This window comes from Sceloporus occidentalis, unplaced genomic scaffold (genome assembly GCF_023333645.1).
Source record: "Sceloporus occidentalis isolate IW3139 unplaced genomic scaffold, rSceOcc1.0.p SCAF_40, whole genome shotgun sequence".
NCBI classification, from domain to species: domain Eukaryota; kingdom Metazoa; phylum Chordata; class Lepidosauria; order Squamata; family Phrynosomatidae; genus Sceloporus; species Sceloporus occidentalis.
The window spans coordinates 1307062-1331930 of NW_028317020.1; the positions used below are offsets into that span (position 1 = coordinate 1307062).

Sequence of the window (24869 nt, forward strand, 5' to 3'; positions counted from 1 at the left end):
ATTTTTGCACCAAGCAGTACATTTAGACCAATCGGCAGGTGGGTACAATGCATGTCTGGGGGAGTGTAGTATGTAAAGAAGTCATGCCCATCCTGATATCCATGACGCAAACCTATTGCAGTTTACAGCGTCACATGCCGCAATACTTACTGAGATGTTCTTCTGTTATATTTGAATTAAGCCTGGAAAACAGTTAAAGTTTCCATCCATCTCCAGCATTTAGAAGATTGTAAATCTGAAAAACATCCCTCAATTTAGGAACCAATTCAAGGTCCAATTCACACTGCTGATGGTGGCACAACAAGAACAGACAGCAACAATTTAAGCTTTCTTTCCAGAGTCTTTAATTTCCATTAAACAAAATAAGTAAACAAAAAATATTATATGTACGTATGTAGATTTGCTTTACAAGGAGCATAATCTATACATGTATGTTGTATATAATACATACATACACTAACAAGGACAAGGACTAAAAGTGCATTATGCATCTACTACAATGGAGTGGAGTATCTGTACATACATATATGTGTAGAAATAATTAGCACATGTAAAGGAAGGATATAAGCATTAGAGAAGAGGTTAACATTTAGAGGATGATGGGCCAGATCAGTGGCATGGCAATTCTTAGCAGCAACCACGTACACACATGCGCACACACTACGAATCCTGACCCCTTCATTTTTCTTCTTTTTTTCTTTAACAGCACGGAAAGGAAGATGGTTCTCTCTAAGCATACTTGTACAACCCATTTTGGGAATGTTTAAAGGCTTAATACACATTAGAAAAAACCATTAGTGAGAATAACATATTATGAGTAAAAAAAAAAAAAATGAAGTGACTGTTTAGGGGCAGTACAGATGCCTGTGTTAGTATGGTTTTGCTCAATTGTATAAAAAAAAAGGCTTTTAACCTAAAAGGGATATTAATGTTTAAAAATGTAAATACTTGCATGTTAAATGTCAGAGAAGCAACACCATATTTTTTTTTCTAAACATATAGTCCCTCAATAGTACCTATCCATATCCTATTACATAGGAACATCTTAAGGAATAATTTCTACTCTGCCAATAAAAAGAAAGATGATGGCCAATGCCCTGTGGTAGTTTATTTAAACTGCCATTCAGCAGAAAGAGAAGACTATATAAAATCACACTATAGTATTTTGTCGTACGATGCCAATTTAACTAAACAAATCCCATCCACCCTGTATGTAGGCATTCAGAAAGAGATATGCATACTGCAATCAGAGATATGTCATATACATGGTTACGCTTGACCAACATGAGAATCTTTTCTTCTGTGTATAATGAAAAACAATGCAATCTTAAAACCGGTCTTATAAAAGTATGAGCTGTGAAATATCACAAAAACATTTTTTCAAGACTTCAAGGCACATCAAACTCCTTCCAAGCCAGTAAAACTAAGAAAAAGTGAAATATGAATAAAATCTCCTTGTCCGATTGTATAGATTATATACTTGATACGAGCACGTCCGAACATTTCATTCTAAGCATATAAAGCGAATTATGTAACCTCAGCAACATGTTTTAGGGTCTCCAAGGATAACTCCTGTAGTTTGTCTGTGGATCTAAAAATCAATAATGTAGTACTCTTCTCTGCGACAGGTTTTTGCGTATAAGGCCTGTCAGTCTGTCACCGAATCGATATACGAACAGTAGTACAAAAAACTAGCACTAGTGTCACCACATTTGGTCAAGAAGAATACCAATGTTGGTCTTGTTCCTGGATAAATGCCACTAGTGTACTGTGATAGGTTTTCTTTCTACTTCTATTACATGCCGTCATTGGAATTTCAAGATTAGGTTATAGCACAAGCAGTTCTTTAGAATTGTTTACGTAGAATACTTCATGCTATAAAAGAGATTTGGCTTTACTGTAGTACATCTCTGCCTTTGGTGATCTGTGAAATTAAGCTTAAACAGACGTAAAACCTTAGCATTTTTTTAAGCAACCAAGGGCTACAGGTTTACAACGCCACAAGCACAACACATTTCCTGCAAGGGAAATACTTTTGAGACTGCATAGAAAGAGAGAACAGTATAAGTCCTACAGGTATTTGCAGCTAACGTGTCTTGCTACTACGTTAACCACAAAACTCAGCTTTTAGAACCTGCAATACCCTTTTAAGACCCTTAGACTGCTATATCCACACAGAAACTATGGTTGACTATTCAGCATATAATTTCACAAACCACGATAACCATAATTTAGAAAACTATATGTATATACACAACAAATGGTGCCGACAAATCAAAACACAAAATGTTTGTAACCTGCCATGAACATGAAACTATCCAGTTCCAGTGTTCCCTACTATCAGAATCTTGTACTTAGGCAGCATGGCAACCTATATGCCTCTTCATTTATGGGTGAACAATTGTAACTTTGATATTTAAACCGCAACTTCCGTAATATATTCAAATAGCTAGGGCTTCACAGAAAGGCCAACTTCTCTTTACCCCCCACCATAATGGCACTCAGACAAATAAATGGTTAAAATTCAGGTGATCACTGACCCTTTAGGACACGATTGCAGGACTGCAGTACTGACGTAACTTCATATTCAAGCTTGTATTATGTACAAAAAAATGGAGGTAGGAATGTTAATGTCACATATTTGCAAGTATGTACATACATTAATTTAAATGTTTATCTTCTGTAGCTCTACAGATTTTAGCAATGTTTTCAACACAAAGAATATAAATAGACAGTGCCTTACTTGGCAGCAACAATAAAAAGAAAAAAAGAACACTGCATCATAGAAAGTTAACAAAAACATTACTAATAATTGCATAATTATATTCTCAACCTGCTCAACCTGGGAGCAAAGACTTTAGTCACTGTAGTAAAAACCAACAAAATCTAAACATTCCCATACAGATCTGAGCATTTCATGTTTAGTTCAGGGATACAGTAAAAGTGACATTGGCAAAACAAATAAATACGGATCCAAAAACAATAAAAAAAAAAAACGTGCTCCTTCTTCTACGGTGTATCTACAGTCTCCATGAGTTTGGAAGGAGATTCTATCGTCGCTGATGAGGACAGCGTGTCCGTAAAGACTGGGCTGTTTACTAACTTGGCATTCTTGCACTCAGATTTCTGAAAGCTGTCCATGTCACATGATAAGTCATCACAAGAAAAATTGAGACTTCCCAGTTTAGCAAGAGAATGAGACCTCTTAAGCGGGGAAGAAAGCGTGAGACCAGCCAGACGCATTCTTGTTTCAATTTCTTGAGTCCTCTGTTTTACCAGCCCCGGCTTGCCACGGACACTATGGATGCTGTCACTACTTGAGCTACGAGTGAGATTAGAGCTCAGTGAGGATGAGGTTGGTGTGTAGCATATGGTTTTCAGGAAGTCTATTGTGTAACTGCTGATGAGATCCATCTTGAAAAGGCATGGCGTAGAGGTCTTCTGAAACATCCCATCTAAAATGCTAAGATCGTCTGCTTTTTCTATGCTAGGCTTTCGACCACAACCTTCCATATCCATCTCTTGTTGAGCCTCTACATCTTTGCTATGAGCTGATGCAACAAAATCTGTCTTTTCTAAAGGACTTTCTTTGGCAAATGAGCTTTCACTCTTGAGACGTTCCAGTTCTTTGGTATGCTTTCTGACCAAGCCTGCTTTTTGAAGTTGAATAATGGATTCTTGATGTTGCATTAAGTAGCTGTGCATTGTCGTTTTTTCAAATTCTTTACTAAAAATAAAGTATTTAGGGTCGCTCGCCTCTTTCAGATCATTCCTAGATGCCGAGCATTGATTGGTACATGACTCCGATGGTGCAGCTCCAACAAGTGGCTTATCAGAGTCACTGAAATGCTTGTCGGTGGCTTTTACATGAAAACCAGGGGAACCTTTTTGCATATGTGGAGGGCATGACGACGTGAGCTCTTTGCCCCATGGGCGCCTCTGCATTCTGTCCAGAACAGCCGAAGTCATGTGCTGTAATAGTGCAGGCTGACTGCAGATAGTTGGAGAATCTTCTGCTTGCTTAGGATTCAACATCTGTGGCTCCTCACATGCATCAGAAGGAACAGATATTGACGGGTACATACAGTCTGTACATGATGGGTATGGAGGCTTCACCTTGCTAAGGATTCCAAAAATGGCATCATCCTGGAATTAAAGAATAAAAAAAGAAAATCACATTAAAAGAAACAAAAAACCCAAAAATAATTTTAAGAAATATTTAATTAAGACCATTGTCTTGTCATATTTCTATGAACTCATCTAATCCTATTTGTTTGTAACTACAGGAACATTTGTTATGAAGGAGAATTATTTAACATTAAAACATGGAATATAAACGGCCAATAAGAACCAAAGCTCATCTAGTCTGCTCATTATTTCGGATTTAAAGAGTCAGTCCTTGGTCTCCTCTTAGAGCGCTAGTCATTTTGCCTATCCCATGCACTGCATTAGCATCTGCCACTTCTGCTGGGAGGTTGTTCCACCCTATCTTTCTCACATTACATCTAAGCCTCTGACTCTCTAGTCTGTGGAAAGCATGATTATGGTTATTGATGTATGTAAATGATAGAATGTTAGAGGCAATAAGAAAACATGGGTGAAAAGTTATGCTGGACGGACAGTGTGGGGATTTTATTATGTAATTTATTCAAACAGTTTTAAATACGGTATCCTGATGTTCATGCATTTTTTTTGTATGTATAATGTAATTCTTGGACTCCAGTAATCAAACTAGCAAAATAAAAAACTGTCAAGGGCACCATTCCTCAGAAATATGGTTACACAGGTTACTTTGTTGTAATTATTCTGGCTGGAATGAGTTGGCAATATCGTCATCACTATTAATGTTTGATATTTTCATAGGGAAGATTCAAATGGCATAGAAGGGCATCCAGCCCAAACCTTCTTTAATATTCAGGCCAGTCACCTATAACACTAAGCTATGTTACCCAAACCCATTTTCTAGTCATATAAGATTCTGAATAATACAGTGAAAGCTGAACACACATCTACCAATACAAGTGAAATCCAGAAATTATAAACAAAGTGCAAGAGACAAAATCTAAATACATTTTAAACATTTGTCCTTTTACAACAGTGAACATACAATTATATACAATTCTACTATAGAGAAACATAGAACCCATGTTTTTAGGTAAATATCAAAGGGCAATAACTTCTAGGCCTACGTCACCAATATTTGCATTTATTGCTATAAACCAAAACCAAACCTAAATTTGACCACCAATGGGGGGAAAAAAACCTTACATCATTTAATTATTGAGCCATAGACTCTAAATTAGTAGAAAATCACACCAACCTCGCTGTCCGTAGGGCAGGTTCTCTTGCTACTACTGTTTGTGTTTTCTTTGTTGATGCCTATATCCTCATTGTGAGCCTCAGTGGAGACAGAAGCCACTTGTTCTTGTCTCCGGTTTTCTGTCGCCTTGAAAACATCTTCAAGATTTTTAGGCTTCATGGTGTTTTCAAAAACCAATTTCTTCCTCACTTCTCTGTCTTTCAAGTCGGAATTTTCTGGCAACAGCTCGCCTCCCTTCCACTGTTGGTCCTTTTCGTTGGCTTTAGCAGTACAGTAAGGAACCTCTTCCAAGAGGACATCTCTCTCTAGTTCATCCACTTCCAGAAGTACATTTGATGGCTCAATTAATTCATGAGCCTGGGTCAGATGCCTAAAATACCTGCTGTCCGTTAGAATCTTAGGGCCCATATCATCCTCATTTAGTCTGCAGTTCAACTCGCCATCTAAGTTAACTGGTTGAAATGTGTCAGGAAATAAGTCAAACTCATTTGGTGGTAGCCCTCTTTCCACATGTTGTCTCCACAATTTGTTGTGCCTTTGTTTACTAAAAGGAGAAAACAGTTTTACCCTTACTTAGAAACATAGAAAGTGACGGCAGATAAGAACCAGTAGGCCCATCCAGTCTGCCCAACCTCTGAGTACTTTCCTTTAGTACTTGCCCTTATCCTATATCTAGCTTGGCCTTATGCCTATCCCATGCTTGCTTAAATGACTTGTCCATGATTGGTCCGTTATAAATCAAAAGGACTATGATAACTAAAGTACATTTACATTTTGCATGTAAAAGCAAATTTTATTTCATAATTTTGCCATTATCTTGGATAGGCCTTTCAGATTCATGGTCTCTGAGAGTCACTAGAACCCCAAAAAAGGTTATATTTTACGTTTTCTAAATCAATTTTAAATGTAAACACAGAAGGAACAAATGGTTAAAAACAATTTTAAATATGGCATTGTCAACATGCAAAGCTTTTAACAGCTGTCCCAGACAGCTCATCTCCTATCAGCTCCTGATTATATAAGAACGTTACAGCCCACACATTCTTTCCATTATTCTCCTAATGAAATGCCTCAAATCTTACTGATCAAGTTAATTTGATGCCTACTACATGCAAGTGTCAATTCCATGATTTATTTCACCTCTACAAGAAGACCATTGCACCTATCCACCACCTTCTTATTGAAGATCTAAGCCACTGTCCCTCCAGTTTACATTTACCTCCTCTTGGACAACTAAGTGTTCTACTTTGAGACCTACTTCCCTCTTGTACATTGTTTAACCATCTGTGTATTCAAATGCTTCTTCTACCAAATGCCCTCTTGATTACATTGTATGTATCGTATCCATGTATACCTTTGCAAATGTTACACGATTACAGACCACAGTCTGGTTTTTGTTTTTTTGGGGGGGGTTCTTTTTTTAAATGCTTTTATTTCACGGCTTTCTGGAAATGTTTTTCAGTACTGTTTAAAACACTTTTCTTTCAAGAGACATGACCACCTCCCTCTGTTTTGCTACTGATGCCTCTAGCAATAAAACTGGCAATCCTGTATGCCTTTCCCACAGGTTTGTCACATTCCTGCAGCTTCGATTCATGTGGCTACCCAATAACTGTATATAATCAAAGGTTAATGTAACTTTTCTTGACCAGTTAGAATGAACTGGAGTTGACATTACTCATTACTGCCAAAATAAAACTGGTAAGTCACAATCATACCCATAGTGTTACAAACTCCTTTACCTCGCATCCAAGATTCCCTCATACTCGGACAGCTGGCGCAGGAACCCTGAATTTGGCCTAGCCACACTGCGCTTCTGCTTTACGTAGCTGTATGCCTTCTCCATAGACCAGCCATACTCTTTCATGGCATATGCAATGACGGTGGAAGCAGAGCGACTAACCCCCATTTTGCAGTGAACCAGACACTTGGAATGGTTCTTCCTGTGAGGAAATATCAAGTGCACTGTTAATGAGATGTCTATGTTGTTTACGCACCCAGAAACCAGTAATCTAGATGTGTTGATAGTATTGTATCACGAGTGACTTTGAAAACATTAAACTATATAAGAACACCTCACTCGATTACCAATTACATATTATCAGCCACAGTGATTAGACTAAACATGTATATACAAAAACTAACTTTGCCTTATTGATGAAATGGTACGCCTCATTCCAGTGGGACAACAAGTCTGTGGTCTCCTCGTCATACACGCGGATATTGTGGTAGGCAAAAAGGCCAGGGAAGAAATTGTCTATTTCCCTGGTCACATTTAGAATGTAGCCAATCCTACAAAGAGAAAATGCTGTTAAAGTAAACCAGGCATTTACTTAATGAAAGAAAAGCATTCATTTACATTTTTTTTTTATTTACATATTTACAAAGATACCACTTGGAATGAGAACTAGTCTGCACCCAGAGATTCTTTAAAAAAAAAATGTTTTCATCCATCATTGGTAACTGCATAGCAACCAAGCCTTTGTAGCACTGATGTAAATGTGGGCATCAATTAATTGCCACGTGCATAATCCTAGCTTGTCACAAAAAAGGTAATCGGAATACAAATAAAACATCTGAAATCTCTATTTGTGCCTGCTTCATGGTAATTTATTTCATGTAATATTTCCTACTAATGTAAGTAACACAAATATATTTCCTACACATATTCTGTCACAGTCTATAATACTGCCATACTCTGCCCTATTCTATAACGAGACTCCCCTGACCGCAAATAATTTTCCTGCCACCAATCAGCTGGTTTAAAGCAAATAGCGGAGCATGGAGAGGGTGGTGTGCTTCTTCTAAAAGGTTATAGGGATTTTTTCCTTTGGAGGTAAGGAATACATATTAAAGTGCTTACCAAGTATTTTAAATACGCATTATTCACTGCTGGGGGTGTATGAGACAATAGATTGTGTTATAAAAGTGTACCATACTTACCCTGCACTGCGCAGCTCCTCAATGTTTGATGCATTCCATTCAGAACCCTGAAACATACACAACACATTAACATGAGGATACTGCGCATCTGTCATACAGTCGTGTCTTGTGACCGTAAACAACAAGCCTCAAATGAAACAGCACCTCTTGGAACAGAGTGGACAATGGCGCTCAACATTTAAAAATTACCATACACTTTTAAAATACTCTGCACAAACCCGTATTCGACTAAAATGTTAAAAGTCTACCAAAGGAGCAAAGTTGGCAGTGAAACGGTCTGTAAAAATAAAGACAAAAACCCAAACAAACAACAAAGCAAAGAGCTAAATTATATGAGTACAAAATGCGTAGAATTTTTGTTATCCGACAACACTGCTATTATGTAAGTGTATGAATATAAAAACTTCAACACCAGTGAATTTGTTTAATAAATCAGAGGTTGCATTTTTGTTTTTCAATTTGCGATTGTTTTCCAGGGTGTATTTTACCTCAACGGACATGGGGTTAGGGACAAAATGTGGCAACATTCAAGTTATCAAATGTTTTTGGATCTAAGGTCCTGTCCATTTTTTACACTAAACCCAAGCAGTAAATTAAGATAGGTACTTCCATGAGATGGACACGTAATAAATCCATAAATATTACATATCTTTATTAAATCAGTAAACACCATTGAATAGATTTATTTAGCATACCAAGAAAAAAAAGTAGGAACTTTGATATCAACAGAGCCACTTCTTGGGACGGAGTTTAGTTCTTTTTGTGGGACAGTCATTTTAAGGTTACGCTTGTTCCCTTCATTAACAAACATTAGTATACGTATCCCGTCCTAAAATGTTAAGGCTGAATGTACCATTTCAGCTGAACAAACATTTCAGAAAGGCTCTTCCTAGGAATGGGTGTACCCTCGGTTTACTTCTTAGGAAAACGTGTTCAAAATATATTTAGAATAAGCGACAGTTCCCTTTTAACGTGGAACATTTTCTCTTAAGTTTTTATACTCACTGGTTGCCAAGAAACATCACAGCCACCAATATAAATATTTGAGAATAAGTTGGGTGAAACATCTATACAATTAATGCAGCTATAGTTCTTTAGGAATAAGGTAACTACGTGTAGAATGATATAGTGTCTCTCGATTTACTCACCAGATACAAATAATCAAAGATGAGAGAGGCTTTATCCATCTGACCAAGGATCAGTAGCATTTCATTGTCTATATATTCCTTATACTCCTTCAGATTACAGCTCAACTTCTTTTCCACCTCATTGCGGATCTAAAAGATGCCACGATATTCAAATTCAGCAACTATTCTGCGTTCACACACACACAATTCAAAAATGTAGAGTAACATTTACAAAGACACAAAAGAGAAATCGGTCACTCACTTTCCACTAACCCACCAATAATTGAAAATAAGCAAAATGGATATACGCTGGTTGGTCAGAGAAGGAAATGCATTTGGTTGAGGGTGATGCCCTTTATGGGACAAATATAGAAACACCATCTCAAGAAGAGACCTTTGACGTCTCAAAGGTTTTATGACTATCTTTTCTTATGTTGGCTCAGTAACAGGTATCACTTCTGACTAAAGTGAATCTATTCAAAAGGAAACAAAATAATCATGATAAAGAAAACAAAAATGTTACTTCATTAAGCATCACCTCATTGCCAGAAAGAAAAACCTCAAAAAGGTCAGTGATGCTTTACAGCAAAAAGAGAATATTTAGTACAAAGCTGACCAAGTGCGGTCTATGGCTTGTTCCTCGTTTCCTTAGTTAGCCTTTCAGATCACCAACGCTGATAGGAGTATTGGTCCAACAAAAATCCCGATATAGCTGCACAGTATAAAAGAATCAATAGTCTCAAACACCTCTTTGCAAGTCACATTCTCCAAATCTTTGATCATCATGATGCTCCGAAGTGTTGCCTTGATAACCAATTCAGTTTTCTCCCCTTCATTTGGCCTGCACAAAGTAAAAAATATCAAGTGACAATTTCACTCATTTTCTGGAATAAGGTCTGCTATGACAATATACTATTTGCTTACAAAACAGCTGGGACTCATAATGGGGTAATTTCTAGAAATTGTCAAAAAATGTTAAGCTGAATGTGCTGTAACACAATACTGGTATATTACTCTGTACTGACTTTTCCATGAAGAGGATAGGCGAGTCTGGTCTTGTGGACTCCAAGTCCTGCATGGTATTCCACTCATTGATGCAGCTCTGACCAGAGCTGATGCAGCTCTCATAGAACGTGGCCCACACAAGAGCAAGCCCTCCTGGAAAATAATTGTGGCGCCGGGAAACCTCACAGGCTTTGTGCAATATCTGAAGAGCTGACCTAAAGATTTTGGTTTTAGTACACAAGAAAATACATATATTTAGTTTGATGAGTCCTCAGTTTATTGAGAAGATCTACTAAACATGCATCCATGTGAATGGATCTGTCTAGTAAGATAATTACCACATCCTGACCCTGAGAACTAGATATTATGCTACATACATGCACACTGTATTCACCCAACAGTTTGTGCCAGTAACTCACACTATTGGCTATGTTGGCTTACCACATGGCCTGGACAGACACCGGCTTGAATACATGGGTTCTCCCTGCAGTGTTGACACTAAATCCCCTGCAAAAATCAGACAACTGATGTTAGTATTCAGGAGCAAACACAATTGCACTTCACTCATATTCAAGATCAGGCTAGTGCAATATGGATGATGCTTATGATAGTAATATTAGACACAAAGGAGCGTCATGTGTAATGAAAGACCCTAGTGATGACCAGACTATGTCCTAGCTTACAGAATTATAATGAAAGGGTCATGCCTATAATATCAGGCTCTTAGAATCTATTATAATTATGAAGTGGGCAGGCACTGAACAACTAAATTTCAGTAGGATCTGGAAGAAGCACATGGATAAACAGAAGTATATACAATCCAATGGCTATCTTTTGAGTTAAAAGATGTCAAGGCCTTGAGGTCCTGATTTATCACACAGTACTAAAACTGCATTTACCCTCTATTGCATACAAAACATATCTACGATACAATGTAGTCAAGAGATTTTGAACTGGTGTCCGCCTATTTCACGGAATGTTTTACTCTTACCCATCTCCATCCAGTCGGATAGTGGTGTCACTCCACAAATGCAGAACCATTCCGATTGTGCAGTTTTTGCTAGATCAGACAGACAAGTTATAATCAGAAAGAGCCAATAAAATCAGAACTAGATGGTCCTTATATTTTCTGTAGTTCCGTCATCTCCTATAACATCTATAATGTGTCAGATTTACATCACAGACCAACTTATGTGCTTTGAGGTGAACTAAAACCTAATTTAATTTCATTATTTCATAATTTTGGCCTCACTTAGACTATTTATATGCTTCCCTGATACAGACTGCATACCTGGTTTTGTTACTTGAGCACTAAGGGTCAACATTATGTGTAAATTAGCAGAGGTGCATGGGTGTTTTATAAGCCCAAAAATAATGGATAATGGGTTTATATTAATTCCCACACCATAAACCGTTGTGCCGCAAAGACAACTCCACACGTCTCACTTTGAGTGCATAAATAAAAGATTTACACACAATATAGTGAATAAAAATCCACCCTGGTGTCTACTTCTCTTGGATACACAGTCATCAAATTTTCCAATATACAGTATCTTCCAATAGTTGGGTACATTAGAGACAAATACAGAGAAATGAAAAAGGAATAGTGTGGTATTGTTAATTAAATAACACATATGGAAGTTTGATATAGATGGACTCGTCTTTAGGTAGAGGCAACTTGGGTGGATTTTTATTCACTACTTTGTGTCAACTTTATTTATGAAGACGACGTTGTAGAACCAAGAGTTCTGACGCAAAGCAGCTTACAGTGGAAATTCTATCGATTAATAAATTCTACATGTTAAATTAAGTATTGCATACAGTGATGTTTAGCATTGAAGAAAGTCAGGTTTTATTTAAATTTTGTTCCAATAAACCTTTCATATGCAAGCCTGGAGGCTGCCATTGCAGATACACATACAAATTGACCCTTAAAATGATTAAGAATGGACTTGCTACTGAATTGAAGCACAGACAGAAGGCAGAAAATGAACATGAAAGTAGAGCCCTGCGCGGGACGGCTTTTTTAATCCCCCTCCCGCCCGTTCCCGCAATGTAGGTGTTCCACTCCCGCCACTTTTGTGGCCACTCCCGCCACATTTGTGGCCAATCAAGCCCACCTCCTTACCTGAACTGCAGATTTCCCACGCAGTCCCGCAAGGCTGCCCTCGAGTTGCTCCCTCACAGCGTCTCTTCTCTTGCTCGGCCCAGGAACAAGGCGGAGTCACGGGAAGTGACATCACATGACTCAGTTATGTTCCTGGGCGGAGCAAGAGAGGAGACACTGTAAGGGAGCAGCGAGAAGGCAGCCTTGCGGGACTGTGCAGGATTACCGGGACCCGCAGGTACAGTGCCTGACCGCCCGCAACCCCAGCAAGACCGCCCGCAAGTTTTTTTCTCCCAATGCAGTCCTCTACATGAAAGTAAATAATCTTTATTGGAAGAAACAAGAATCAAAGTGATCAACTCTGCAACACTTATTTCTAATTTGGATAATTATTTTCCAACGGGTGCAGAAAAACTTTAAGACCGAGCCCATTTATTACAAGTAATGATAGGGAGTCAAGATGTTTTAATATGAAGAGAAAATTGCTGGAACATATACAAATGAATTACAGTCGTGTGAAAAAGAAAGTACCCCATCTTTGAGTTATATGGTTTTATATATCAGGACATAATAATTGATGAACAGCAACAAGTGATATATTACACCATTGTATGATGTATTCAACAAAAATAAAGCCAAAATGGCTTTATGGTACATTATATGGTCTAAATGTACTTTTTATGAGCACATACAGAGTTATACTGCTGTAGAGTCACAGAGGAAGTGGAAACTAAATTTTAACTCCTGCATCACAATTGATGGAGAAGCATTCAGTTAAGCCACCTCACTGCTTAGACCAGGGGTCTCCAACCTGCGGCCCTTCAGTTGCTGCAGGACTCCCAGCCCCTTAGCTGAAAGAGCATTATGGGAGATGTAGTCCTGCAGCAGCTGGAGGGCCGCAGAGTGAATGCTGCACAGATCACAATAATCAAGGGCCCACCTTTCTTTGCTAGTAAAATCCACCCCTAGTAAAATGTTTTCCTCTGTGTCCTGACGTCCATTAGTGTACACAACCACCATGTAACGCACGCGGTCAGACCAACTACTCTCCAAGCGAACAGCCTATGATACAGAAAAATATGAAATTAGTAGAGGACGTAAAGGAGGAAGATATATTTAAGAATATGGAGAGAGGCAAGACAAGGGCTGCTTTGGATCTCCAGAAATGAGGACAAACCCACTCGTGTTTTGAGGAGGTCGACGGCTCAGATCTCTTCAAAGCAATTGAGAAGGAGCAACAATAAATAGCCATAACGTTGCCATATGACACACAGAATAGTGAGAAGAACTGCAGCCGTGCGCTAGCTCTTACCAGCTTAATACGATCTTCACATCGGAGGAGATTGATCATCATCTGGAGATGCTGGGGTAGATCACCTGTAAATATAAAAAAACAATGTCATAATCTAGCCTACCGACTACAACACATCCTTATACCCAGCACTTCTAAACCTATATCAATAGGTGAAAGAGGAGCAGAAGAAAAACCATGCATGCCGACTTATGATTGCTTACCAACATATACGTTGGTTACAGAGTGCTACAAGAGCCTTCCACAGCCTTGCATGCGCCAACTGCTACAGTTTTCATGTAAGCAGCTACAGTCTTCCAGCTTTGCGTGCTTACAGCGTTACTTGTGTCGAGCGCTATAGCTTTAAACATGCTTGCCTGTCAAACTGCTACGGTCCTGCATAGCCACGCAGATACCGACACTTGCAGTCTCACCTAAACCGATACAACCTACAAATAAGGCTGTGGTGTATGAGCCTCATATAACCCCATATAAACTGACAGAAAAGACAACTCATTCATGCAGCCGACACAAGCCATTTCACAACTAATAACAATAACTTCTGCATTTCCTTAGCTTATGTTATATGGGAGAGGCAGCTTTAAGAGCATGTGAAGGCATGTGAGTATTTATATGGTACAGGAATTCATGAGAGAAGTGTATACCCATTTTATAGCATTTAACCCTTCAGCCATGGCATACCAGCATTCTTGTGCAAGTGAAGAAGACTCTTTTGCCCCTGGAAGCTGTTCCCTTGCTGCAAAAAGAGGGCAGCTCCCTTCACCATGAAAAAACTGTCACTCAAGCTGAAAAACAAGAGACATTTTTACTCAACTTTTGCCCAGACGCCATATTGCCACACATAATCATACCTACATTAAATAGGCAGGCATTAGCAGATATATTTAAACATAAAAACTATTATATATAAATCAAATTCTAATACTTCCCATATTTTAGCTTTTCAATTTCAATGTTTTATATCATAACTATTCATAATTCCAACTGGTAATAAAGGCTGTTGAACTAAACAATTTTAGAGTAAAGAGGGATGACTAGGACAGTGTATATACCCATTATGGCCCACATGTCTGGTTCTGGAATGTTTTGTGTTGCCATATAATATAAAATTGTAGAGTTAATTGTATTTTGCCACCAAAGCCAAACAAAATCATTTATGAAGAGCACCAATCTAACACGATTCTAACTTATAAACTGCCATCAACACATTAAAAAACATCCTCCATTCCCAAATCACTTTCTCCCACATGCCCAGAAACTGGTAGGAATCCTACTCAAGAATAAATGTGTATTTTAAGGACTATCTGAGCCCCAGTCTCACCAGAGCATCACACCTACACTGGGTCCAGGTTGGCTTTCAATGGTCCCAGGCAGCGTCTGTTCACTTCTGAAGAACTGGGACGGACCACCATTAATTGTATCTCTCCAGTATTAATAGACTCTCTCCCAAGACAGATGACAGATGAAACGACGTACGTTTTATTTTTTATGCATTCAGGCAGCTTCTGCATGGCCACGCAATCAGCAAGCACTGCCTATGTAAAAGTGGCAAGCTTCCTTTGGGTGATTTTCTGAATCACTACTGTTCTCTGGCAAGAACCATTTTAGACATAGCTCTCTTTATGCGGGAAAGATGACTTCAGTTTTCTGTAAATCAGTCAGCAGGCCACTTCATGAGGTCACTTTTGGGCCGGCAGCTCCAGTATTTCTGTGCAACTTAGATAGCGGGAAAAAGTGGTTGTAATGGAGAGAATTTGTATTAGCCAAAATATGGTGTGGTCATCGGGAGTAGATGTGAAAGGGACAGTATCCTAACTTGTACATTCAAGTAGTCTATACAGAGACCAAATGAAAACTGTTCTACAATATGCTGTGAATGTCAGACATGACAGACTCCAAACACTGGAAAATTTAACTGTGAAAGTCATTTAATAACTTATTAACATGTTTAACAGTCACGTATACATCATCAAATAATCCTAAACTGGCTTTTCATGCTTGACCCATTTAATGGCATTTTCCCTAAACACCCTGATCCAGGTTATATAAGAGCCAGCTAGCACTGCTCATTAGTTTACCCACTCATGTCAGAAATACTTTTTTGCAAGACCGTGTGAAAAACATTACATCCTGTCTAATCCATTTTTATAAAGCACGCTTTCACATTTCCTCTGACCCCAAGTGACCCCTTCGTTCGCTGCAAAGATATTACCTCCTTGCCAATTGCGGATTTACTCAAACGTCCGTAACTTTACATTGCTTTATCTCCCGGCTAAAAGTCCTGCACGTTGGCTTTTTTATCATTGCATTGAATATCACCAGTAATTAAACTTACAGAGGTCCCCGTAACAGAAAGCTATCTGGTTAAAGCAAACCGGAGCAGTGTCCTGGCAAACAAGATATAGCGAATGGAAATATGTCAAAGCCCCAATAGTGGGTAGGAAACAGCTGACCATTCTCTTCCTACACAATTTTTCAGTTATACAATAAAAAGCAGACAGGACGGAAGAGAGGACTGAGAATAGAGACATAGCGCACTAAAAACTGGAACGATCAAAGCGAAAATCAATCTTAATTTATATTAATGCATGAACACACTAAGCTCCAAGGCAAAAAGACTAGAACTCATCTTTCAGAATTACAAATACCACATTCCCTCATCTGCCGACTCAGCCCCGATGCATTTTCACTGGCGGGTAATACATGTATTGTAATGCATTAGCTCTTAGACTAGTAGGCAAGGGCGATGGTTAAATAGCCATCACTGTTTTCAGAGCTGTTGGCATTCAAAGCTTTTCTACGCTTCACTTTTCTTTTTTCTTCACATATTGTTTTCTTTTAATAGCTTATACATATATGATCTCTTTATAAACCTACAGTTGTGACTACCTTTATTATACCTGTGCAGTGGTAAGCCCTTTAATCATCTTTCTCCTTTAATTAAATGATTGATATGACAGGAAAACCCGTGTTTTGCTTTCTATATGACAAACGAGGGTAAGATGCCAAGAGTCCATAGACACCATTTCTTAAAACATATAAAAACGGGTCTTGAAAAGAAAAAAAAAAAAGGTTCTACAACACGTAAACATTGACTTTTTTATTTTTATTTATAATATGAGATGGTCCATGCCATTTTTTTCACAAAACCTCAAAGAATTGAAACATGGTTCTGGGGGACCTAAGTTCCATGTCCTGCCCCTACTTGAATGGGTTAATATCTATTAGCCTATATATGGCTTTTGGTACGGAGGGTGATGCCCCACATTTGTCACCCTCACTTACATGAGTCAGCAGCTTCAGCTGACAATTATAATGACTGCCTCTCTTCTAAAGACAAGAAATTAAGTTCATTGTCCGTCAGGCTGACTCATCCGCAAGGATGACCTTTTGAATGGGGGGGGGGGGGGGGGGACACAATGTCTGATGTTTAGTTGAGAAGGAAAATAAGACCACTAAGCATTAACCGCTAAATGACCATGGTTTACCGAAGACGGCCGTACTTTCCCTCACAATACAATTTAATAACTTATTCATCAACCCGTCATGTCCTGAAAGTTTATTATGGCCGAGGACTAATAAGGACCTGAATGTTGGACTTCATTTTTTGGATTTGCTGTATATATTATATATAAAGTGGAGAGTTCCAGTGCTGTTAAATAGAGTTGCAATAAGATGATAGCATTATAGGATTTGCAGAAGTCAATAGGTAGGAAATGAATGTGAAAATAAAGCACTATATAGGCATGAAATTATATTTAGCATAGGTTTTCGAGCAGAGAGGCCTATAGTACACAGGAAAACTCTTACCACATCCTCCTGAAATCCCAATATCGGGATATGATTCAGTGTCCGATTGTTTTTTTTCTTTATTTTATTTAACATGTACTACATAAATGTACTGGTAAATTAACCCCTGCAGTGTTTCAAATTACTTTAAGACAACAACAAAAAAGAGTCACAACAACAAACAAAAGCACCCCTCAATTCATCACACAAATTAAGCGCTACAAAAAAAAGGTAATTGTGAAAATGGGGTATTCTAAAATGGTGGAAACGACTCATTTGTAAGATTCACTGGAACTCTTTCCACTAACATTATTACATGTTAAAACATTGGCGGCACCTGTACAGACTACTGTGCTAAAAGTACTCTTTTTTTTTTTTCTTCTTCACTTTTAGACAATTATTTTGTCATTTCTCATATCACCCTGGGATGTGATCACAAAGATATGAATGTGCCCGCTGTGACTCATGTAATGGCTCATAGTGACTAGCAGGCTTGTCAAACACTCACATGATAAGAAACGTTAACAAATATGCTAAAGAGACCAGGCGGATAAATATGACAGCTCCTGTCCTTCTTTCTCAGTTTGACTCGCTGCTACCACATTGTGGTAAAAGCTGTAACTGGATGTGCTTCCCTTTTAGATCAACGTGGCTGGCCTGAGCATCCGGACTTGAACTCTTCACAAAATGATTTTATTCCCCCCAACGTTTGGGGTCACTTAGAAATTTCCTTATTTTTGAAAGAAAAGCAAATATTGTAGGGCTGCGCCTGACGATTATTTTCATAATTGATTAGTTGGCTGATTATTTTTTCGATTAGCCGAATAAAAAAATAAATGTAAATTTTTCATGTAAAATAACTGTATGTTAAAAACAAAGACAGAATAATAAAAAAAACTGATAAAAATGCATTTCTTGTTTTTATTTCCCAACCTGCCCCTCCCAGATATGCACATCTGAACCCAGGCTTGCCACACTGCCTCCCAGATATGCCACACTGCCTCCCACATATGCCTTATACCCCCTGATATGCCACTGTGCCCCCTGATATGCCTTATACCCCAGTATGCCTTATACTCCCCAGATATGTCACTCCGTCCTCCCCAGATATGCCTTATACCCCCCCCCAGATATCCCATAGTGCCCTGACAGATTCACAGGCTCATTAAATACATTAATAATCTTCACTGCCCCCAGGATTTAGATTCCCCTTAGTTTGCCCCCCCCCCTTTACCTCTAACTGCACCTTAAGTTAACCTTATTAAATTAAATTAACCCTTAACACCCCATCACCCGTAACGGCCCCTAAATTAACCCTTAACACCCCATCAATCATAACTGCCCCTAAGTTAACCCTGAAGATGCCATTAACCACAACGGCCCCTAAATTACCCCGATGACCCCATCAACCATAACTGCCCCTAAATTAACCCTAATTACCCCATCAACCATAACTGCCCCTAAATTAACCCTAAGCACCCCAACCATAACTGCCCCTAAATTAACCCTAAACACCCCATTAATCATAACTGCCCCTAAATTAACCCCCACCTCCCCTTTCAGCAGCCCAAATGTTAATTTTATACTCACAGTTAGATGAATTGCTGAGCCATGTGGACGCTACTGGAAATGGGCGGGGCCAATCTTCAGTGTGACTGCAGGGAGGGACTGGTAGAAAGAAGGGGTGGGGCCAATCATCAGAGTGACTGCAGGGAGGGACTATAAGTAGTAACTGCTGTGAGTCACACTGAATGAAACCGATTATAAAACGAGGGGTATTTTTCAGTGGATTTGCTCAAAAAAACCCTCATTTTATAATCGATAAAAATAGATTCAACTAATCGATAATAAAATTCGTTGGCAACGATTTTCATTGTCGATTTTATCGATTAGTTGTTGCAGCCCTAATATCTTGCATCTTGGAGGTGGTTCTAAGCCATAGATAACACATTGATTTCACATGTAAGAGATTAATGTTATAGATTCCATACGATAAAGTGACCTCGTACACATGGTATATCCAACACACACACAAACACGCACAGATACTGTTTGAGAGGCAACCATGAAATGATGTCATTTTATTTATCCGTTATTTAAAGGAGAAGTCTCATGGGGGGAAGGGGGGGGCATTTCTGTTTTGTACGGTGCTGGCACTGACAAAAAACCCAGTCTGATTTCAGTCCTTTATCTACAGACCTGGATATTGTCAGATGTGATATTTTGGGTGACACTTCCAGCTCAAACACTGTACTGAGTCGAAATGTTAGAACCCCCCAATAGTTCAGACTTTCCACGTTTAGGGTCCTGGTGTGAGCTCATAGTCGCTCGACTCCAATGATTCTGAAACAGAGTAATACGATGATGATGAACTCTCTTCAGGTTTCCGGCTGAGTAGGATATATGTCCTCGTATCTTGGAGGTGGCTCCAAAGGGCAACACTCGTCGGTGTATTCTACGGTCGGCCCGCACAGCCATAGAACGTTGTATTCATGGTCGCCCCTTTGAAATAGGACACTGTTGTAGGAAGGAGGGTCCTCGCTCATTGACGTATCATGTCCTGTTGCACCCACGGTTTCAGGAACTGGCTGATTTCTGGAGACTTCTGGGTCCTCCTCACAGTCACCGGCCGGATGGTATTTGCTCATACAGACAGCCAAGCAGAAACACAAGATGATTAGTGCGAAGGTGGTTATCTGCAGTACGCTAGCTTTACAGACTTTAGGGGTTGTGCCTGTGTTGGATACTGGCTTGCAGGCTGGTACCACAAGTCCTGGGATACTAACTAGTACCCCTCGAGCAACTAACCGGATCCCAAGTATTAGGAACTGCGCAAGCTGCCTGCTTTTCCCGCAGAGGAAGCGTCTATCTGGATCCGACGGGTCTCCTAATTCCCTCCTTCTCTTCTCTCGTATGGCAGTAAAGTCTGCCATCATTAAACATGCCAGCCCTATCCCAGCAAGTACTGGGCCCATCACCTTGTAGGTTTTACAGCTGATGGACTGGTATAACTGGAACCCATAGACAGAAAGTACAGATCCGCCGCACAAGAGCGCCCAGCCAAATACAAACTGCGTGAATATTATTTTGCTGCTTGTGCGAGGTCTAGGAGTGCCGAAGCAAGTGCACTCCATGATGGCTGAAATGTGTACCTGTCAGGTGTCCCTCAAAGACTCACACCTATGTGCCGGGTATTGCTTGCACAAATTCAATTGACGATTTCACTCCCTGTAGTGGACATGAGGTAGATTTTAACATGAGGGCTTTTTCAGAGCACATGCTCTAAAAGTACCCTGCGTCTTATAGCCCGACCTCAAACAGAGGTTGGATAATAACACTAAGATCCAGATCCCCCGCAGCGCTGCAGGGGACCTGGATCTTCCTCTCTGGCAGCCGGTGGGCATCTGTGCGAAGCGCGCCGACAACCTCCGCTACTGCCGGCACTTCCACTGGGACTTCTGTGATGGAGCACCGGCGTCACATGACCTTACGGTGCTCAGTCATAGAAGCTCCAGCAAAAGTGCCGGCCAGCAGCACAGGTTTGTCTATGCGCATCCTGCAGGTGCTCACCAGCTGTCCCTACTAGGCACCAAAGAGTCTGGAGCATGGGGGTAAGTATGGGGGTTGCAGAGTGGCATATCTGGGGGTATTTTTAATCTTCATAGGCGTACAAAGGCCTTTTATCACAATTACGTTAGCCCAGCTAGAAATCTTCTGTTTCTCCATGATCCAAAATTTCTTGTCACCGATTGGCTGCTTCAGCTGTCAGTAAGTGGCATTTAGTACATCCAATGAATCAATGGCAGTATGGCCGGTCAGAAAAGTGCTCCAACTAAAATGAATTGGAAGACTTTATACAAATACAGCAGAGCCAGCACTGGAGTTGCCTGGAGGGGAGTATATTCGGCCAAATGCATCTTCTGCAGGGTGTTCTGCTGAATCCCCCCCCCCCCATGTGGACCACATGAAGACGTAAAGAGACCACCTGCTATCGTGTGCATTAAAGTAATATGACGCATGGTCTATTTAACCTTATTTATTATACAGGCTTAAATTGTCTGCAGCATGACTGTGTATAATTCAAAAGAAAACTGACTCCAGCTCCCACATATAGACAATGTCTTTTAAACGCTGGAACTAGGATTTCTACAGCCATAAGCCAATGTATAAAGTATTAAAAGTAATTAAATAGTAAATAAAAGTGTTTCTCCATGCATTGCTTACCTCACGTTCGCTTTACGATCTTCATCATTGCCAAACTCCTGCATGAAAAAGAAATGGTATTGAAGTACATGTAAAACAATGTTAACTTACTAAGATGAGCTAAAATATCTTATCATATAACTTCTAAATATAGGATGCCCCAAACCTACATAAGTAAAATTCAGTATCGGGACACACACACAAAAAGAGCAAGAAGATAGTCACAAAAAGTCTGCTTGAATCGGACAACCTTGGTGAAGTTTTGTAGAGTAAGGTAACAGGTATCGTGATGTAAACAGAGATAAGAGGTAATGCGCGGAGCATTCGTTCTATATCCAGCTTTGTATGTCCTACTTTAGAGCAAAGTTCTAGTTCATAAACAAAACCGCAAATGTAGCTAAATTGCAAATACATTATCAAACTAGAAGATGTGTTTTCGCCAGACCTAGACAACAATTTTTTTTTAATTATTATTATTTATTTTTTTTTATTAGGTAAAGAAAAGGCCTATGGACTACAGAAATGATCTATGAAATACAGCTTCCACCAAATGAAAGGGATGTGATAAATGTAATGTTTTATATCTTTAAAATCACATGTGAATAGCTTGGTTTATCATAACATAGCAGTTTGCTCTCTACTCAGAGGTGGACTTGTTGCCAGCGCAGGCGTTCTGATATGGAAACAGACAGCACATAAGCTCTTGGACCACCACACAGCTTTGTCTGTTTAAGCTCTGTGTAAGCCTCAACCTTACTTGATTCACAGATTTATTTATTTTTAAGAACTTAACTGGGCAGATACCATTACAGGGTGATATGGTGACATATGCAAGAGAAGACAAAGTAACCTTTGTTACTCCAATACATCTTTTTGCATTTTTACATAGATTACACATGTGCTTTTCATGTAATGACGTGAAGACTACTCTGCTCTGATTTCTAGTTCTCATGTACCCTTGCAAAATTTCTCAATGGCTGCCCCTATCCTGTGGAATGCCCTCCCCGGCCTATCAATCTTTCTCCCTGCCTTGGGTCCTTCAAAAAACCCCTCAAGGCCCACTTTTTAATGCCTACAAACTAACACGTTAACGCTTTATTTGCTCTGCCTTTAACAGATCTTTCCTAGTCCCTCACCTGCCTTCAGACAATACTTATACTAGTGTGGCCCTAGCAGAGGCACTTTTACCTCTTGTGTAAAATACCTCAACTCGCTCTAGAATGCAAGCTTGTTTGAACAGGGCCCTCGTTACCTCTTGTTTCTATAAGTTGAATTATTATGTTATTTACTACTTGTACATGTTTACCTACTGCACATAGATGGTGCTACATAGAATAATCAGCGCATCGCGCAGACGTTCACCGGCTGCCAAAGAGGAGAATCCCCGCAGCGCTAAAGGGGACCTGGATCCTCCTCTCTGGCAGCCAGTGAACGTCTGCGCAATGTGCATAGACAACCTCCGTCCTACAGGGTAGTCTTATATTCAGGCTTTTTCCAAATTAATATTTGTCTTATAATCAAGCAAATACAGTATATACCTTTCAAGAGTGCAAGCTGTACAGGCTTTGTGATAGTGAGACAGTAGTGAGACAGTACACATAGAAAGGAAACAAAGGTAAAAACAAAAAAAAAAAAATATAACCTAACCCCTGCAAGTCAATGTAAAATTGCAGTCCCTAAAACAAAGGTCACGCATCCGCTACACCCACCGTAAATATTCATCATATCTATTCATAAGAACATTGCGGTGCATGAAATATTAAGTCAGCTTTCCAGATAATAAACAGAATCAAAAGAGCTTAATTCTTAAGAAAGAGGAGAAAAGCTGCAGTTGTTTACACTCAAAAAAGGCATCTTAGCAGATATATAAAAACATTATATAGATATATATAGGGCCAATAAAAAACACTCTCTGGTGACCTGTTTCATTAAAGGGATGCTCCAGTACTCTATACAGACCTACATGATAATCAGCCATTCAATGGCAAGAAAGTGCTCCAGCTGAAATCAGAGGGGCGCTCTTTCAGCTCAAGTACACAAGGAGGGTCTTGGAAGATCCCCTGGAATTTACACATCCGCCAGCTGGTGTGAAGTATAAGACTTCTGAGGGGAATTGTTTAGCCGAAGGCATCTCGGCCATAGAGAAAAGGAATTGGTAGGTGGGGAAAGAGGACAAGACACATAGAGGGGGATTCTGCTGAATCTCTTTAAGCATCTGCCAGGAAAGAAGAAAAAAAACCTAACAATTATACGGGGGCACAGTTATCACGTGCATTGGATGGTCGGATCATCTTCTGTTTAGTTTTCACCTAAAGCAGCAAAAATTGCCCCAAGGATGAAAAGTGGCGGTGGCACTTTAATGCCATCAGCTGCAAGTTACGCTTTCATATGGCCAAACACATCCAGCATATCCACAGGACAGCATGAAGAAACATCCTGCGCAATGGACCAGTGGCCAACCAGGCACGTGCCCCGTGTACCACCAGTCCAGCCCGATGATAATGATGTAGAATACAAGTCACTGCCTACGGCGCTTTCAGAAAGGCTAATAAGGACTATAGCATTGATCCAGTTAGAAGACAGGCACCTGTTTTTTAAGTCAGAAAAGGTGTTTTTAGACACAATTGAAAATCGGCTTTTTCGCTTCATTATTTATACCACTTTCTTACACCAATGCCATTCTACATGCAGAATCACTGCTAAAATACAACGTAAACATTAATGCTACCAATACAACTACTTTATTTAGGGGGCAGCCAAGAGTCCCGTACGGAACATTAACCATTTATTCTTGCCTATAAATCGGCCAACACATGTACTTCATAGAAAAGCTATGTATCCCTGGCCGTAGAGGGTGCTTCTCCTGCACACCGGTCACACCGTAGATTATGCGTTGAATTCCCAGCCGGCACAGGCTTTCCTTACTCCGGCCTATGCTCGCTGCATCATCCCCGGTGTTTACTGCGCCCTAATGGTGGGAGGAGAAAGGGGTCTTACCTCACTCGTGCTAGCTGAGGAGCCAGCGCTGGGGGTCGGGGACCGCTGCAGGGTCACTAGGGCCAT

At 39.7% G+C, this 24869-nt stretch overlaps 1 protein-coding gene across 1 annotated transcript; it reads right to left on the minus strand.

The window, feature by feature from the left end:
* Positions 1 to 3009: 3009 nt before the first annotated feature.
* On the minus strand, positions 3010 to 24869 carry LOC149290179 (protein phosphatase Slingshot homolog 1-like). The gene is made up of 16 exons (XM_089489431.1): positions 24804 to 24869; positions 23878 to 24021; positions 21828 to 21865; positions 14496 to 14599; positions 13815 to 13879; positions 13443 to 13564; positions 11387 to 11455; positions 10837 to 10902; positions 10416 to 10610; positions 10138 to 10231; positions 9412 to 9540; positions 8264 to 8310; positions 7466 to 7612; positions 7063 to 7263; positions 5321 to 5864; positions 3010 to 4146 (listed from the first exon to the last, which is right to left on the minus strand). Exons 1-16 carry the CDS (start codon positions 24867 to 24869, stop codon positions 3010 to 3012), a joined length of 3168 nt encoding a protein of 1055 aa, XP_089345557.1.